The sequence below is a fragment of the Crassostrea angulata genome, chromosome 6, assembly GCF_025612915.1.
Source record: "Crassostrea angulata isolate pt1a10 chromosome 6, ASM2561291v2, whole genome shotgun sequence".
NCBI classification, from domain to species: domain Eukaryota; kingdom Metazoa; phylum Mollusca; class Bivalvia; order Ostreida; family Ostreidae; genus Magallana; species Magallana angulata.
The window spans coordinates 3,824,038-3,844,718 of record NC_069116.1 but is presented as its reverse complement, the minus strand read 5'-3'; the positions used below and the strand labels follow the sequence as shown (position 1 = coordinate 3,844,718).

At 31.4% G+C, this 20,681-nt stretch overlaps 2 protein-coding genes across 2 annotated transcripts in view; both read left to right on the top strand.

Moving 5' to 3' along the window:
* The window catches only part of LOC128189531 (protein draper-like), a 64,819-nt gene that overhangs the window by 28,197 nt on the left and 15,941 nt on the right, over positions 1-20,681 (top strand). The gene's annotated exons all lie outside the window — the stretch shown is intronic.
* LOC128189533 (uncharacterized) lies at positions 17,429-18,894 on the top strand. Its single transcript, XM_052861183.1, has one exon. It carries the CDS (start codon positions 17,639-17,641, stop codon positions 18,260-18,262), a length of 624 nt encoding a protein of 207 aa, XP_052717143.1. The 5' UTR covers positions 17,429-17,638; the 3' UTR covers positions 18,263-18,894.

Below are 20,681 nucleotides of genomic sequence, written 5' to 3'. Positions count from 1 at the left end.
ATATATTGACAACCCTGACAAAAAATAAAGATATTTGTAACGAAATGCACAAGTAGCTGACTACATAAAGAGAGATATCTGAGTAATTGTGTCGTAATATTTTGTGGATGACTTGAAGGAATGTTGATAATAGCTGACCACATGAAGAGCGATATCTGAGTAATTGTGTCGTAATATTATGTGGATGACTTGAAGGAATGTTTATAATAGCATGTGTGGCATATACCTGAAATTTAGATATACAGCTACTTGTGATATATTGACAAATCCACCAAAAAATAACGATATTTGTAACAAAATGCGGAAGTAGCTGACCACATAAAGAGCGATATCTGAGTAATTGTGTCGTAATATTATGTGGATGACTTGAAGGAATGTTTATAATAGCATGTCTGGCATATATCTTCCAATTAAATATACAGCTACTTGAGATATATTGACAAAACCACCAAAAAATAACGATATTTGTAACAAAATGCACAAGTAGCTGACTACATCAAGAGAGATATCTGAGTAATTGTGTCGTAATATTATGTGGATGACTTGAAGGAATGTTTATAATAGCATGTCTGGCATATATCTTCAATTTAAATATACAGCTACTTGAGATATATTGACAAAACCGCTAAAATATAAGGATATTTGTAGCAAATGCACAAGTAGCTGACTACATAAAAAGGGATATCTAAGCAATTGTTTCGTGATATTATGTGGATGACTTGAAGGAATGTTTATATAGCATGTCTGGCATATATCTTCAATTTAAATATACAGCTACTTGTGATATTTTGACGAAACCACCTTCAAATAACGATATTTGTAACAAAATGCACATGTAGCTGACTACAAAAAGAGAGATATCTGAATAATGTGTCGTAATATTATGTGGATGACTTGAAGGAATGTTGATAATAGCATGTCTGGCATACATCTTCAATTTAAATATACAGATACTTGAGATATATTGACAACCCCGACAAAAAATAAAGATATTTGTAACGAAATGCACAAGTAGCTGACTACATAAAGAGAGATATCTGAGTAATTGTGTCGTAATATTATGTGGATGACTTGAAGGAATGTTGATAATAGCTGACCACATGAAGAGCGATATCTGAGTAATTGTGTCGTTATATTATGTGGATGACTTGAAGGAATGTTTATAATAGCATGTGTGGCATATACCTGAAATTTAGATATACAGCTACTTGTGATATATTGACAAATCCACCAAAAAATAACGATATTTGTAACAAAATGCTGAAGTAGCTGACCACATTAAGAGCGATATCTGAGTAATTGTGTCGAAATATTATGTGGATGACTTGAAGGAATGTTGATAATAGCATGCCTGGCATATATCTTCCAATTAAATATACAGCTACTTGAGATATATTGACAAAACCGCCAAAATATAAGGATATTTGTAGCAAATGCACAAGTAACTGACTACATAAAGGGGGATATCTGAGTAATTGTGTCGTAATATTATGTGGATGACTTGAAGGAATGTTTATATAGCATGTCTGGCATATATCTTCAATTTAAATATACAGTTACTTGCAATATATTGACAAAACCACCAAAAAATAACGATATTTGTAACAAAATGCACAAGTAGCTGACTACATCAAGAGAGATATATGAGTAATTGTGTCGTAATATTATGTGGATGACTTGAAGGAATGTTTATAATAGCATGTCTGGCATATATCTTCAATTTAAATATACAGCTACTTGAGATATATTGACAAAACCGCTAAAATATAAGGATATTTGTAGCAAATGCACAAGTAGCTGACTACATAAAAAGGGATATCTAAGCAATTGTGTCGTGATATTATGTGGATGACTTGAAGGAATGTTTATATAGCATGTCTGGCATATATCTTCAATTTAAATATACAGCTACTTATGATATTTTGACGAAATCACCATTAAATAACGATATTTGTAACAAAATGCACAAGTAGCTCACTACATAAAGAGAGATATCTGAGTAATGTGTCGTAATATTATGTGGATGACTTGAAGGAATGTTGATAATAGCATGTCTGGCATACATCTTCAACTTAAATATACAGATACTTGAGATATATTGACAACCCTGACAAAAAATAAAGATATTTGTAACGAAATGCACAAGTAGCTGACTACATAAAGAGAGATATCTGAGTAATTGTGTCGTAATATTATGTGGATGACTTGAAGGAATGTTGATAATAGCTGACCACATGAAGAGCGATATCTGAGTAATTGTGTCGTAATATTATGTGGATGACTTGAAGGAATGTTTATAATAGCATGTGTGGCATATACCTGAAATTTAGATATACAGCTACTTGTGATATATTGACAAATCCACCAAAAAATAACGATATTTGTAACAAAATGCGGAAGTAGCTGACCACATAAAGAGCGATATCTGAGTAATTGTGTCGTAATATTATGTGGATGACTTGAAGGAATGTTTATAATAGCATGTCTGGCATATATCTTCCAATTAAATATACAGCTACTTGAGATATATTGACAAAACCGCCAAAATATAAGGATATTTGTAGCAAATGCACAAGTAGCTGACTACATAAAGAGGGATATCTGAGTAATTGTGTCGTAATATTATGTGGATGACTTGAAGGAATGTTGATAATAGCATGTCTGGCATATATCTTCCGATTAAATATACAGCTACTTGAGATATATTGACAAAACCGCCAAAATATAAGGATATTTGTAGCAAATGCACAAGTAACTGACTACATAAAGAGGGATATCTGAGTAATTGTGTCGTAATATTATGTGGATGACTTGAAGGAATGTTTATATAGCATGTCCGGCATATATCTTCAATTTAAATATACAGCTACTTGCAATATATTGACAAAACCACCAAAAAATAACGATATTTGTAACAAAATGCACAAGTAGCTGACCACATAAAGAGAGATATCTGAGTAATTGTGTCGTAATATTATGTGGATGACTTGAGGGAATGTTGTTAAAACATGTCAGGCATATATCTTCAGTTTAAATATACAGCTACTTGCAATATATTGACAAAACCGTCAGAATATAAGGATATTTGTCACAAAATGCGCAGGTAGCTGACCACATAAAGAGCGATATCTGAGTAATTGTGTCGAAATATTATGTGGATGACTTAAAGGAGTGTTGATAATACAATATCTGGCATATATCTTCAATTTAAATATACAGCTACTTTAGATATATTGACAATCCAGACACAAAATAAAGATATTTGTAACAAAATGCACAAGTAGCTGACTACATAAAGAGAGATATCTGAGAAATTGTGGCGTAATATTATGTGGATGACTTGAAGGAATGTTGATAATAGCATATCTGGTAATATTCTTCAATTTAAATATACAGCTACTTGAGATATATTGACAAAACCGCCAAAATATACGAATATTTGTAACAAAATGCACAAGTAGCTGACTACATAAGTAGAGATATCTGAGAAAGTGTGTCGTAATATTATGTGAATGACTTGACAGAATGTTGATATTAGCATGTCGGGCATATATCTTCAATTTAAATATACAGCTACTTGAGATATATTGACAAAACCGCTAAAAAATAAAGATATTTGTAACAAAATTCACAAGTAGCTGACTACATACAGAGGGATATCTGAGTAATTGTGTCGTAATATTATGTGGATGACTTGACATAATGTTGATATTAGCAAGTCTGGCATATATCTTCAATTTAAATATACAGCTACTTGAGATATATTGACAATTGACAGTGATATAGTGCAATGTACATCTTAAGAACACAGATAAAAATCCTAGGTATGTGTTCTCACAGGAACAGTAACAAGTAACTAGAAGCCAAGTTTCTTTCATCTCGTAGCCAGTTACTAGTAGCTAGCTTTTCTTACTTCTTGAAACCAGTTACTAGTAGCCAGTTACGAGTAGCCAACTTTGATTTTATCTCGTAGCCAGTTACTAGTAGCTAGGTTTTCTTACTTCTCGTAGCCAGTTACTAGTAGCCAGTTACTAGTAGCTAACTTTACCTATCTTGTGTATTATTCTATAAAGCTGATTTCTCAATGGCTATTGCTTCTCAGGTAAGCAAAGTGACACACAAATTACATGATTGGGTAAAATGCTGTAATCAAGTGATTTACAAATGTAACCTGTATTTTGGTGAAACATTATTGTAAAGAATAAAATACTGCCGTTTCAGAAGTTAAATTTACTAAGTTCTAATACCATAATATTCTTTCATCATTTTAATGTCAAAATGACTATTTTTAATAAATCGGCATAATAAATGAAAATGCATTCCTGTAATTTCAGCTTGCATTTAATTATCAATTGTTATATCAATGTACTTCACAAAATAAATGGTTTGATGTTTAAATTGCTTTTTCATCTTATCTTTATTTAAGGGTTAGGGTTATTTAATGATCCAGACTAATCTGGTGCAGTAACTGAGTATTTCCACATTTACTAAATGTATATACCTTAATTGACATATTTGAACAGTGTTTTCCGTTATCAAAGTAATTCTTAAAAAGAAAATACTTATAACACTATGATATTGACAATTTTCAATCATGTTTCCGCCTATCAGTACTTTCAGTTATTTGATTATTACCCAAATTGGCCCATCTGTTTATAATTTTGCATACAGCTTTTATACAATGGATAACAAAACTTGATAAACTATATTTTCTATTTATTTGGAATGGAAAACAAGATAAGGTGTCAAGAACATAATTAATTCATAAATATGATGATGTTCTACCGAATACTCTTTTTGATGTAAATACAAAAAAGTACAGTCTTAAAATTTTTGCAGAGAAGATCTGATTACCCAAGAAATATTTCAAAAAAAAAAAATCTTGAATTTGAGAAATATTTTAAAAAGCAACATTGAAGAACAAATGCTTAAAATGTAGTCCTTAACAATATGCAATCATAAATTGTAATTTTAAAACATTTTGTTCAACAAGTGTTTATAAAGTCTATAGAAATCTGAAAAAGAAAGTTTAAATGACTTACCGTTTTACAAATTAAAAGAGAGTAATTTCCTTTGAATGAAGACTCCGCTCCCATTTCAAGACCAAGTTTTATTGTTGAATATCAAAATCAAGGTCTTATCTTGACTTCCTACAAATCAGACAAAAGACCTCAGCGTTGCTTGCAGCGAGATTGTGTTTTGTTATTCAGATTTCCTGATTAACCAAGGTTAAGCTAATGCATTGATTTTTTCGTGTAATCAATATAGCATTGAATGATTTATTTTTGACGTCGTCGTGTCAATAACTGCCGTCAGGTGAGCAGACAAATTGAATAACGCGCGACGACGTCAAAAATAAATCATTCAATGCTTATATTTACATTCCTTTACTAAAGAAATCAATTGTTTACTTAAATAAATTGATATAAAGTGCAGATCACGGAGGGAGTGAATAAGTAACAGCAAGAACAGCTGTTTTGTAAAACCGGTTTAAACATGTTTTCACATAGACTGTTGAGATGAGATCGACGAGCATGAAAATATAATTCATGATAAATAACTCTTGAAATGTTTCATTTAACAATAAAGTCAACTTTTTTGTTGAATAATTATAAAACATGGTGTTTTGACAACATTCATGAAATTCATTTTTTAACCGATAACATAGAAATCACTGTTTCAGAACTACTTATGTAAATTACTCGTAAATTCATACGCAGTTAATAGGAGTTGCATTAAGAGGCATTTAAACATCACGGAATCTAATGGAAAAACACAGTAGAATGTTAATATTTGTTATTAAAATTAAACGCAAAAACTTTCAGTCTAACATGCTGTTTTAGTGTAAAATGAAGTTTAAAACATTGAATAAAAAGTTGAACTGTTAATAAATATAAGCATAAGACTCGTTTTTTTTAGATTGTTCCCATTGTAATTAAACTGGTAAATATTTGAATAAAGGAAAATAACATATGCGTGTATGGGCGATGTCCTGTAAAATGATTTTCTGTGCATTTTCTCTCTTTTCAGTAAAATCAACTATAGTAAAATCCAGATAATATGCATTTTAAACAATTACATATTTAAAACTAATTTTGTATTTTCAGGAAAATGTCCCATGTACATTGCAAATAGAACATCAGAGGCCAGAAATTGCATCACGTATTTGTCCAAACCAGATTTATACATCGACCTCAACTTTAACTGTAAGCCTTCTGATAACTGAAATGAAGGATAATAGTTGACGTATATGAGGTTCTGATTTTGAATTTCGTGTTTAAGCTTGTGTTTTAGCTTGTGCCCTGTTTAAAACAGACTTACAGAAGCTAACTTTAAAGCAAAATTCCGGTTCTCGTGCGAGAGATGTAGAGACGCGCCAAAGTTGGGGGTAACTTTTTTTGCTTTTACTGGGCTCTTTTCGATTTAAATCTGACTTTTTTAGTCACAATAAGACTTCAACTGCAAACATGCCCCCAAAGAACAGGGGAAAAAAGGCTGACGGACCCCTTGACGAATTTGTGAAAGGCAGAGACCAGACATCGGGAGCAGAGGAAATTCGGTCGAATCAAGAAACAAGCGACTCTTCTGATATCACGAACAAGGAGCTGAAAGACTTGTTGTCAACTTTAATAACTAAAGTAGAGGATAACCTCGGTGGACGGCTCACTTCGCTGGAGGCAATGTTCAACGAAAAAATGATCGAAGTTGAGACACGTGTCGGCGAACTAGATGACAGGGTGTCAGAAATAGAGAAAGATACGGAGAAAATCGCTCATTTGGAGTCAAAAATAACTGAACTGAAAGATTATATTATGAACCAAGAAGCCAGATCGAGGAAGTACAACCTCCTGGTTTATGGAATCCCAAAACAGGAAAAAGAAAACCCCCTGGAGGTACTCAACCAGTTCTTACGGAATGATCTTCAGATGGAGAAAGCAGTGGTCGATTCTCTCATTATTCAAAATGCCCACCACATTCCAAGGAATCCGGACAACAGATACAAAGAGACGGCACCAGAAGCTATTATTGTTAAATTTGCCTGTTTAAAGGACCGCAACTTTATTCTAGCCCGCGTCCATGAAGTTAAGCTGCCAAAAGGAAAGTCGGTCCGTACAGATTTACCTGGCCCATTGAAGAAAATGCGTGCACAGTTGGCTCAAAAGGCCTATCAGCTTCGCAAGGAAGGACTAAAAACCCGAATTATCGAAAAACCTACATCGGTGGAACTTCAAGTCCGACGTACAACAGACAACAGATGGTCCAGGTACGACATGTGATAGTGCATCTCAGTGATTGTCATATAATTGTTAGCCTACGTTAATATCTGTTATTTTTGTGACTAGAACATGTTGCCTAAGATTAATTAATTACGACATGTGATAGTATATCTTAGTGTCGCATAATTGGTATTGAAAAACCTCTAACATGTGTTAGCCTATGTTAATATCTGGTTATTTTTGTGACTAGAACATGTTGCCTAAGATTAATTAATTACGACATGTGATAGTGTATCACAGTGTCATATAATTGGTATTGAAAAACCTCTAACATGTGTTAGCCTATGTTAATATCTGGTTATTTTTGTGACTAGAACATGTTGCCTAAGATTAATTAATTACGACATGTGATTGTGTATCTCAGTGTCATATAATTGTATTGAAAAACCTCTAACATGTGTTAGCCTACGTTAATATCTGGTTATTTTTGTGACTAGAACATGTTGCCTAAGATTGATTAATTACAACATGTGATAGTGTCTCTCAGTGTCATATAATTGGTATTGAAAAACCTCTAACATGTGTTAGCCTACGTTAATATCTGGTTATTTTTGTGACTAGAACATGTTGCCAAAGATTAATTAAGACATGTGATAGTGTATCTCAGTGTCGTATAATTGGTATTGAAAAACCTCTAACATGTGTTAGCCTACGTTAATACCGTCCATTTTTGTGACTAGAACATGTTGCCTAAGATTAATTATGCATAATTGTGAGTGCTTGTCTTCCCCCGCAATGTCCAAGTATCTCATCCTTATAGTGTTTCGCACAATGCTGGAAGAATTTTTTTTATTTTCAATTGATTTTCAGCACGCTAGAATGTATGAATGTGTTTTTGTTTATGGGCTTGTACTAAATACTTTGATTGATAATGAGTGAATTTAAGATTTTATCCCTAAATTGTAGAGGGCTCCATGATGTTAACAAACGAAAAGATGTGTTCAAATATTTGCGAGAACAAAAAGCATCCCTGTACTGTTTACAAGATACTCATTGTACTGAAAATGATAAAAGTGTTGTATATGCACAGTGGGGCCTGGATTTTTTAATGAGCCCTGGTAATTCAAACTCAAGGGGAACACTGACCCTTACTAATAATAATTTTGAATATACTGTTTTAAATGTTAAGTCAGATCCCAATGGAAATTACATTGTCTCTAGTATACTTGTTGATAACAAATACTCTCTAACTATTGTAAACTTGTATGGTCCAAATAGAGATTCTCCAGATTTTTTTTAGAGAACTCTCTAACATTATTGAAGAATTCAGTGACGATTTTATAATTATGTGTGGAGATTGGAACCTGGTTCAAAACTTCAACCTAGACTGTCATAATTATGTTAAAGAAAATAATTCAAAAAATAAATTAGAAGTCATTAAGCTACAAGAAAAATTTAACTTGGTGGACCCATGGAGAATAAATAATCCTGATGCAAGAATATATACCTGGAGTAAAAAAACACCTATCAAACAAGCTAGACTAGATTTCTTTTTAATATCTGAAGAGTTAATGTCACTTTTACATAGCGTATCAATATTACCCGGTTATAGGACAGATCACTCTATTATTGAATTACAATTAAAATTTAACAATTTTACAAAAGGTAAAGGTTTTTGGAGATTCAATAATTCTTTATTAAGAGACCCCACCTATGTCCAGAAAGTTAAAGATACAATAGCAGAAACTGAATTAGAATATAGGGAACAAGGTAATCCAGTGGAAACCGAGATATCTACATGTATTGATGATGACCTATTTTTAGAGATTTTATTAATGAAGATAAGACAAATTACTATTTATTATGCTAGTAAAAAGTCTAAGGAACGGAAAAAACAAAAGGAGCTCCTTGAAAGACAAATTAAATTTACACAGGATCTATTTAATACATATCACCTAAGTTCCTACGCCCAAGCCCTTTCTGATTTTCAAGATGAATTAGAAAAAATTAGAAAATATGAATTGGATGGACTTTTACTACGTACTCATTGTAAATGGATTGAGAATGGTGAAAAGCCAACAAAATACTTTTGTGCCCTTGAAAAAAGAAATTATGTAAATAAAAATGTTACAAAATTAATCAATAATAAAGGAAAATGTATTGTTGAGCAAAATGAAATCTTGACTGAAATTAAAAAGTTCTATCAAGTTCTATACAAAAACTATGATGATCAAATAGAAGACATAGATCTTAATGACCTTTTCACACAATATAAAATACATATACCAAAAGTTAATGAAATGGAACAACAACTCCTTGATAATAACATTACCTTATCTGAAATATTGTGTTCTCTTAAGAACATGAAAAATGATAAAACCCCTGGAACTGATGGTTTCACGACGGAATTTTTTAAATTCTTCTGGATAGACCTGAATAAATATATATTAAAATCCTATCAATGTAGTTTTAAGAAAGGATATTTATCAATAAGTCAAACCCGAGGAATTATTTCTATTATTCCAAAAGGAAATAAACCAAGAGAACAATTAAAAAATTGGCGACCAATTTCACTACTAAATACAACATATAAAATTTTATCTGCTGTTCTAGCTAATAGAATGAAACCTCTCCTTTCTTCTCTTATACATGAAAATCAAAAAGGTTTTTTGAAAGGGAGATACATTGGTGAAAACTCAAGACTCCTATATGATGTTATTCATTATTGCAACGAGAATAAGGTCCCAGGACTTGTTCTTCTTATAGATTTTGAAAAAGCTTTTGATTCAGTTTCATGGAGTTTTATGTTTAAAGTACTTCATTTTTTTCATTTTGGGGAAATCTTTATAAAATGGGTCAAAATATTATTTTCAAAAGCAAGTCTTTGTGTTATTCAAAATGGGTTTTTTCTGACTTTTTTGAGATTGGAAGGGGATGTAGGCAGGGTGATCCAATTTCACCATACTTGTTTATTCTATGTGCCGAAATAATGGGTATATTGATCAGGAATAATCTTAATATTAAAGGTATAGTTATAACAGGGAAGGAATATAAACTACTACAATATGCAGATGATACTGTTTTACTATTAGATGGTTCAAAAAAATCATTAAAAAATGCCTTATCTCTTATTGATCAGTTTGCAAAATACTCAGGTTTAAAACCCAATTATGATAAAACATCATGTGTTAAAATAGGTTCACTATCAAATTGCAAGCAAAATATACTCCCAGAGGTTAATATAAGATGGTCCCAGGAGCCGTTTACAGTTCTTGGTATAACCTACTGCATAGACCTAAACCCTATAGCCATGCATGAATTGAATTTTTTACCTAAACTATGTGAAATGAAAAAACTTGTTGCTTCTTGGTCGAAACGTCTGTTAAGCCCAGCTGGAAAAATAACTGTAATAAAATCTATTATTTTGCCAAAAATTATCCACTTAATTATTGCTCTTCCAAATCCTCCGTCTTGTTATATGAAGGAGTTAGAACAACTTTTTTTCAATTTTATATGGAATAATAAACCTCCAAGAGTGGCAAAAAAATGTATCACACAAAACTATGAAGATGGTGGACTTAGAATGATAGATCTAAACAATTTATGTACAAGCTTAAAGATCACATGGATTCGTAGATTTCTAAATTATACTTCCTCTTGGAAATCACTATTACTCAGTACGTTGCCAAAAATTGAAAACATTTTTTTGTATGGAAATATGTTTACAAAAGTTTTGTCAAGTTGCTGTACAAACTTGTTTTGGAGAGATGTATTTGATGCTCTATTTAAATTTAGGAAAATTGTTGAAACAGAAGTGTCTGAATCTGTTGTTCAGCCAATCTGGTATAATGAAAATTTTAAAATTAACAACAATTTTTTTTTTATGAATGCTTGGCTCAAAAAGGTGTTCTGTATGTATATGATTTTTTTAGTACTAATGGTCAAATACTGCAATATGAAGATTTTTGTGATAAATTTGATGTACTGATTCTATTTACAACCTATTATGGTATTGTCAACAATATTAAAATGTTAAAACTGCCCTACGATGTAAATACAATTATGTTCAACAATCCATATTATCCAGTTTTCTTAAAGCCAATTCTCAAAAACATAAAGGGTTCAAAAGAGATATATGATATAATCACAGCTACATCCTGGGAAAAACCAAAATATGAAACTAAATGGGAAAATGAACTTAACCTTGATGTAGACAGATTTTGGTGGAAATTACATAACCGTGCAATTTTTAAGATATCCACAGATGTACAAATTCAATGGTTTCAATACAGAATTGTTCACAGAATTTTAACTACAAATGTATTTTTGAAAAGAATTGGAATTGTGCAATCTGATTTATGCTCTTTTTGTGACCTTTATCCTGAAAACTTGTCCCATATATTCTGGGAGTGTACTTATGTTGAAGAACTATGGAATTCTTTTTTTGAGTGGATTAATGATCAAACTAATATGATGATTGATGCCAATATTGTTGATATTTTGTTTGGTAAACTGTCAAAGCACAAAAATATAATCAATCTTTTGATCATCTTAGTAAAACGCCATATTTATAAGAAAAGAAATAACAAAATGTTACCGTCTTTCGAAGGCTTAAAAAGAGAAATACTGTATTATAGAAATTTAGAACATTATATGTATAAAAAAAATAACAATGAAGACAATTTTTATAAACGATGGGATATTTTCTCTTCCCTTCAATAAGTGTCCTCTGTTTTTAATTTACACTTGGGATACTCTATTTTTTCCAACTTCCGCTTTCTTTTTTTCTTATTTTTAAATTTGAACAATCTTAGTATATATAGTTACTCTGTGTACACAACCATAAACACTGTATGAATGTGTGTGTATATGCAAAAAATGTCCTATGTACAGTTTTTTTCACAATAATATTGTAAATTTGATGACTTCAGGGCCTCCCAACCCTGACATCAAATAAATGTTTAAATTGTCTGGGACAATAAAATATTTAAATAATAAAAAAAAAAACTTTAAAGCAAAATACATGTAAATTTTATATTTGTACAATTATTCTCATCTTTATTATGTCACATTATAGCAAAACTGTGATTCATAATGAATTCGTTTTTTAATGACAATTATTTTTTAGATACAGGATGTTTATCAAGAATAAGGTAGGCAATTCACATTTACATTTTTAATTATTCTTTGATGCAAATGTTTTGATGCCATACAAAAAAAACCCCGCACATATAATCATGTATTAGAGCAAGGCCGTGTTCTTGAAATAGATTATTTATAAATATTCATACTCATGGCGAATATCAAAGGACACATAACAGTACATAGACTCTCTCCAGCAGCGATGGGGTATACGCAAGCATTGTTGTGGCCATCGTTGTCCCGCTGTTGGTTTTGATCATCGTGACTTTCGGAATCGTTTGGTTCTGGAAAAAAAGAAATTCGGAAACGGATAAGATATTTTGGCATTTTATTTTCATCTTTTCCATCCCTTTGAGATGTTGATTTGAATAATTTATTGAATTGACCATATCGTAATTAAAAAAATTAGAATATGGTTTATGTTACATATTGTTGTACGTAATCGCATAAAATGTGGTTTTACAACAATACAGACATTATAATATATACATATCTACCATAGGAATAATAGCGATAATTCAAAATGCACGTCAACAGCTTACCGAAACCATAAACCATGTCTGCTTTCCACAAATGTCTTATTATGCTGAAAGGGCGTTTTGGGTCATTCAGAGACGCTTTTCAACACTGTTGTTATATAGCTACTTGTAAAGTTCTGAATTCATATTGTTTTGGCATTGCACACCTCATGAGTTCTTTTTGGGCAACTAATTTTACCTAAACAAAAATAGGTAATGAATAAGACATATATTTTTTTTTATATTTTAATTAAAAAAGAGAAACTGGGCTCTCGAAAACCCCATACTTTTTGTTGGAAATGGAAACAAAAACAAAAATTCTAATTGAGACGATGGAAAAGATATCCTTGTCAGTGACTTTAAGGACGAACCAGGAAAAAACTCAAACTGTTTTCTTTTTTCAGACGAAATCTTTTTTTTTCTTATAAGCCGAGACGTATAAGATTAAATGGCTGTTAAATGAACCTTATTCAGATAAGATAGAAACTGATCCTCACAGATAGACATACAATTCGAACAAAAAAAAGTCAAAATTAATTGGCATATATTCTTTAAACGTGACAAACAAAAACAACTTAAGATGGTTGATCCAATTGCAGAACATATTTTACGGAGGTTATAAAACAAGGGTTAAATGATGACGTAAAAGATCGTTGATAGACAATGTACTTAAGTTTTGTCAACCATTTAAAGCTGCTTGGTCCGATTTTTTTTGGTTATTACTGAATCAAATGTTTTTCCATATAAACCATTTATCTTAGAAAGTTATAGACTTTCTCATATTTACACCAGCTGAATCAGTCTCCTTTCAAAGTTAAAATATTCAATTAAATAAAAATCATTTCTTTTTGGGCAAACGAAAAAACAAACCAAAATGCATCACGGGAAATGTTTAGAAAAAGGAACCGTTTAATTTCGTCCCCCGAATGATTGGGGTTATTCAACCCGCATGCTGTTCATCGATTGTAAAGAAAGCAAACTTCAGAAGTATTAGCGATCAAAACGTACACATTTTTATTTGTAATTTGTCTGATCATTTTGACCTTTATTCACAGCGATGACAAAGTCGTAATACATCCATACCCGTCTCGTCGTCAGGGGTGAAATTTAACATGAGGCGAAAAAACGCGGTACCCATTTATGTCGTTTGTTTTGTTAGTAAATTTTGTGCGTATTTTTCTTTATTGAAATTTGGCTTAATTGACTGGGAAAACTACTGCAATGTCTATTATCATGTCTATTATCATACATATACTTAGCATAACCATCGTTTGAAAGCGTGCATCAAATTTGATATAAAATCGGACCAAGCAGCTTTAAACGATTTTTAAAATACAGTCTTTTAACATGATGCTAATTGGATACTTAAAATTTTGAAAATCTTGATTTTCAGATCAAATGAATAAAGTCACAACAGTGAAAGGTCTAAAATATCCGAATAATTCGTACAGTAATGCATTAAAAAGCATTGTTAAGGCATCTCAGTGATGTAACAAAAGTTTAAAACATAAGTAAAATCCACTTAATTATAATATTAAGTCAAACATTGGATGAAAATGTTTTGATTGAAAAAATCTATTTATATAGAAATGAAGAAAGAACATCCTCTTTTTGAGTCGACAATCACATTCATTATCATTTAACTCCCGGAGGTATCATTGGTATCTAGAAAATAACAATAAAATGAGTGGGTAAAAACTCAAATAATTTATTGTTCAGATTTGACATGATAGATAACACAAGGAAGTCAACGTCCATCTGTTTCCGGACTCTTGTGATCTGATTCTGATCCTTTATTTAGATTAAACACTGAAAATCAGTCTTTAAGAATGTGATATATAATAAAATGTTTTGTTTAGTACGCAATCATGACCATTCCTTTCAAACAATGTAAATATTTAATCGCATATTCGCACAATTTTCACTTATTGCAATCAATCATTTGAGGAAGATAATTCTATATTTGTGGACAGAGCCAAACAAACATTTGTTGTGTAAATCCCACTCTTAGCACTAACGGAAATGCGTCAATTTCAAACAACAAATTGTACATGTAGCTCGAGTCCAAAGTGTAACCATATTAGCACTTTTTATCATTGCAATCGGCTTTCCTAATCCAGAATAACGATGGCTTATCTGTCGTGTAGTTGGTATGTGTTCTTTTTTAGTTTTCCCCTTGCTGTCTGCCAAAGTATCAGTGGTGAGGGTATTTGTATGCCCCCGAATAGGTAAGGTATTACTTTCATATACATATATAGATTGCTCCATGTAAAACTCCAACTGTTTAGAATTGGTCCTTTTTTTTTAATGTTACAAGAAGAATACTAATAATATCATGTGCCATGATTCCTAAATGTGAACAATATATTTTGATTTATTTCAGCTCTTTTATTAAATGCTGTTTAGGATATTATCTTAAGGAAAATCAGTGTTTAGGCAAGTATCATTATTTTCAAATATTTAATAGTCCAATCATAAAGAGAAGCTTTATTGTATTCTATAAAAATGGTAGCTTCAATTCAATCATTTTTCGAATGTTTCAAATTTGTGGCCAGATATGTTGTGCAAACAACATTAAAAAACAAAGAAAAAGCGAAAACATATTTAAGTTAAGTAAATAATGCCTATAAAGATTGTAATCGTGTTAAAGATAAGTCTACCTTTCACATTCTCTTGCATCTTCTTAGTTTGCTTCTTGCCTTAAAACATATTGCGAATCCCAGGATGAAATAAAATACTTTAGTCAAGTGTACTAGGTTTAAATTGCAATTAAAACGCTTGTTATCTATATAAAAAAATGATAAACGATGTTTCAGTAGACATTTGCTTAAAAAAGAATTAATTCATCAATTATAAGCAATGCCGCACGTAGAGAAAGTTATTTAACATATAGAATAACATTTTTGTTTTAAATGATATAATTGTAGGTGCTAGTAGGGGACATACTTTCAGAATGTTTGTTTTCTTTAGATTGTGAAGCAATTATGATCTAACACAATACGTAATTGTAGCGTGTGATCCGGGTTACAGAGGTGAGAACTGCTCATTTACCTGTCCATCTGGATACTATGGACGTCTGTGTACCGAACGCTGTGCATGTTCTCTTGATAAATACTGTGATCCTACAAGAGGGTGTCTGTGTAACTCAACCAATGGAAACTGTACCGATGAAGGTATTTAGTAAACAAGGGTTATTTGTATACATCGAGGTATGAAAGACTATAACCGTATTCAAAGTTATTGGAATCAAATCAAATGACAATAAGCATACGTTAACATGTTTAAAACTTTTGTTTTGACAGAGCAAACAGAGCAGACGACAGTCAGTAGAAGGACAGTTGTTAAAACCCAGTCAGGTCACTGTGAGTTTTCGAACTATCCTATGAGATATAAAATGCCGATTCTTTCAAATTTGGCAATGTAAAAGTAATATTGCACCACAAAATCAATCCTATTGCGAGGTAGTTTGGAAATAGTTATTTAAAATTGTATTATAAATCTGGTAATTCATAATAGGTTATGATAGTCGAAAATTCTATTTAAAAAAAAGACAATCTTTGTTAGAGGGCCCTTTACATTTGAAGAAATGCAGCCATATCTGTAACTTTAAAGATAAATTACAAAATATCATAATTTTATAACTAATCAATTAATAAAATGCATTTACGCCCCAGCGAAGAAAAATAATGTACAATAATATCTTTTCAAACAAGCCGATAGTCTTTGTCATCCTAATAAGTTTTTGCAGCTAATGCACAATAAAAAATCTATAAAGTAACAGATAACTATTTCAACTTCCTTTTAACATTGTCTTTTCAAACGATTGTGATCTTTGCTTACTAGTATCCGAACGAGCATTTTCGTTAAACTGAAAAATTGTCATAAGCTTAATACACAGGATGAACCACTGCCATTCAGTCAACTGAATGTTAACTGAAAGCTCTGGAAAGGTGACTGAATGGCACAGCTATGCCTTTCAGTTACCTTTCAGTTACCGTTCAGTCACATTTCAGTTAACTGAATGGCAGAGGTTCATCCTGTGATAAATATTTCTAATAAAATGAACTGAAATAACAAATCAAGAGATAAGTTTCTTTTATGGACCCATCAATTCTTTTAAAAAATGTAGAAAACTAGTTAGTGTTCTGTTGATTTAAAAAGTATGGGACTTTTAACACTATCTTATTGATTTCACATTTGTTTTCTTGTAGCTGACCAAAATAGAGAATTCATAATGAATACTGTCCTCCCTTTGTTGATATCAATGATCGCCTGTTTGTTTATTGGCTCATTTTGTATCAGGTAAAACTACTATGCTTGTAAATTTATAATCAAAGTACATGTATTGTTTCACCTTTAAAAGTATTTGTCTATAGCACAGTGATGATTCTTTTTTAGGATACGGTATGTAATTATAAAGAAAAAAAGAAAAGGTAACAATACAGATACAATACAAATAAAAAATGTTTTAAACATGGTTTAAATGATATACAGAAAAAGAACACCCATACTGAAGATTACACTAGAAGTAATTAATTTTACCCTGAGTAATTTACCTTCCATTAGGTTTCTGTGTAATGGCTTTTTTTTAAATTTCAACTATGTACTGTAGATTTACATCCGACAAACAATGCCAAGGATCTCCACACAAGAAACCAGTGTCCGCAAAATGAAGAGAATGAGCTGAGTGTTGTGGCATCGCCCGAAGTCTACAATCACTTAAACCTTCGAGTAAATTATCATAACATATCTCACTACTACATGGATAGCATGGCCACGGGTGAAGACCCACCTGCCTGTCACGGGTTGTCCTCTACTGACCACTCACAACCGAAGGAAATACGTATCAACTGGAATCTACTGCGTAACGACGATACTAGAAACCCTGATATGCTTGATAAATGTTCAAAAAAGAAAGGTTTCGGGGATATAGTTCATGATCAAACAAAAAATAAACAATTAGATATATATTCAACTCCAAACAAAGGTGTAAAAATGAAGCAACCAAATGCCTTTTTGAAGCAAAGACAACAGAAAAACTGCTGCAAAACTGTGAAATTCAAAACTACAGACACTTGTCAAGCTGCAGCCGTTCGTAAGACCGATTCACAACCAAACCAAACTGAAGAATCTTCAATATCGACACATGATGAAGATCTGTATGCGAACAATGATAGCCTAGCATATGATAACAACTGTTTTAGAACAGACAGCCCAATGGACCAAGAGGATTCTGATGATTACTTTGACGTCAGTTACGACGGATATTTGGCAATGTCTTCAAGCAAAAATAACACTCCTGATCATACAAAGTCAGCTTCTTCTGAAACTGCTCCTGATTTGTCGGATTATGTAAACGCTGATGGTTTAGACTCGTATCGCTGATGTATTATAACGCATAGCAAAGACTAAATCGAACTAATCAACCCCACATAGAACCCTGTCTTTAAAAATGTTAACTTTCTTCTTTTGAGCTCAAATACTATTTTGGACAGGAAACAGAAAATCTGAAAAAGAACCCAAAATATCTTACAGGAAATGTGATTCCTCTTTTTTTTTAATGAAACAAATTACCCCGACAGTTAACAAGAACATTCAAAATATGTCATAATCTTTGTAATGTGTCCTCTTCTGTATAGTTTTGTAAATAAAACCTTAATTGTGTTCAAAGAATGACCTGTTATTTCTGTATCTAAATCTTGACGTAAAGTATATCTCTGAAAAGAATTGTTGCACAAAATGAAAGCTATATCACTAATTTTATGCAAGATATGTCATGTTAATTAAATACTGCTTTTGTTCAATGTCAATACAGTATATCATGTAATGCATTTGATTAACGATTCCATTCATGAGAAACAAATTATATCAATCAAAATTAAAATCTTTAAACTGTAAAGAGGTTCATTCAGGCTGCAATGTTTGTTTTAATGAATTCGACAAATAATACAAAATCTGGTGCAAGGGTGAAGTAACATAAATATTTGTAACTTTAATCTTGAACGTAGTAATACTTAAGGACTGATATTTACATTCTACTGTGTTTTTCCATTAAATTCCGTGACGTTTAAATGCCTCTAAATGCAACACCTATTCACTGCGTATGAATTTACGAGTAATTTACATAAGTAGTTCTCAAACAGTGATTTCTATGTTATTTGTTAAAAAATGTATTTCATGAATGTTGTAAAAACACCATGTTTTATAATTATTCAACAAAAAAGTTGACTTTATTGTTTAAAGCACCATTTTAGAGTTATTTATCATGGATTATATTTTCATGCTCGTCGATCTCATCTCAACAGTCTATGTGAAAACCAGTTTAAACCGGTTTTACAAAACAGCTGTTCCTGCTGTTACTTATTCACTCCCTCCGTGATCTGCACTTTATATCGATTTATTTAAGTAAACAATTGATTTCTTCAGTAAGGGAATGTAAATATAAGCATTAAATGATTCATTTTTGACGTCGTCGTGTCAATAACTGCCGTCAGGTGAGCAGACAAATTATCATAACGCGCTAACGCGCGTTATTCAATTTGTCTGCTCACCTGACGGCAGTTATTGACACGACGACGTCAAAAATGAATCATTCAATGCTATATTGAATACCGGTAAAGCTATATAAGGAGACCTTGAAGTTAATGACACATTTGCAAACAATTCATACGAACTTGCTTGTATATGTTGCTCAAATACCAATCAAATATTTGCGTTTGATGGTTCTAATAACATTTATGATTTTTGCAAGGGCGATAGATATGTATGAACTACAAACCAAAACAATTTTAGATAACAGATACAAATTTGTCAAAAAAAAAGCGGTTTTTATTCCATTATCATTATATTGAATTACAATGATTTATAATAAATATAGGCTTTTTGTCTTATTCAATAGTTTGAATTTAAACATTTAAGATCTTCTTTTTTCAGATCGATCGATAAAGTCAAAATAATAACTGTCGTTCTGTTTCCCTGAGAGTTATTTATTTCTTGGTTGTTGGATACAATAAACCAAAACTTGATATATTTATATCAATAACGCTTAAAAATATTGTTTCCGTATTGCAGTATATTCGATGTAAAGGAAGTTAATAATCAGGAAATTCAAAAACAATTATCGTAATATATATTACAGAGTGAGAGGAATGGCCAATACGATGATGCAATTAAGGTTTTAAACAAAAACTAAAAAAGTAATGAAAGTAAAATGTAGATAGTTTTTTACTTATCAAATTTAATCAGTGTCGACAGATTCAATGTGATAAAGTAATATTGAAAATATTTTCATTCGAATCTTATTTATTCATGTGTAATTGACTTTAGAACGTATTTCGTTTGACAAACAGTGATATGCATTGCTTTAACTTAGATTTGACAAATTCATATGTTTGTATGATTTTGTTTTGGTCAAAATTCTTATCTCCGTTTTAATGCCTATTATGCCTCAGTAAAGTATTTCTATTGTTAACCAATCTGTGATTGCTGGTCGTTGAAGTATAAGCGAGATAGAGACCTCGCAGGTTTCTGTTATGTAAACAAAGCTTAGGCCATGTTTTTGTTTGCATTTGGAATGGTGATAGGAAAACTCAACGTTTAAACCTAAAACTAATGTGCAAAATCCATAAAAACTGTTTTTTAATATTCAAAACGAATTAGCAGCTAGAAATTAAAATGGAGTAACATGCCTACATTACAAAAATTCAATATTGCGCTAGTCACAAAGATTTATGTTGCTTTAGGTGTATTGTTTAGATGTTAATAATATACTTTTTTGTGTATAATCTTTTAATTTTTTTTAACA

Excerpts from the sequence above, each read along its gene's own strand:
- LOC128189533 (XM_052861183.1), top strand. The coding sequence starts at position 17,639 with ATGGATAGCATGGCCACGGGTGAAGACCCACCTGCCTGTCACGGGTTG.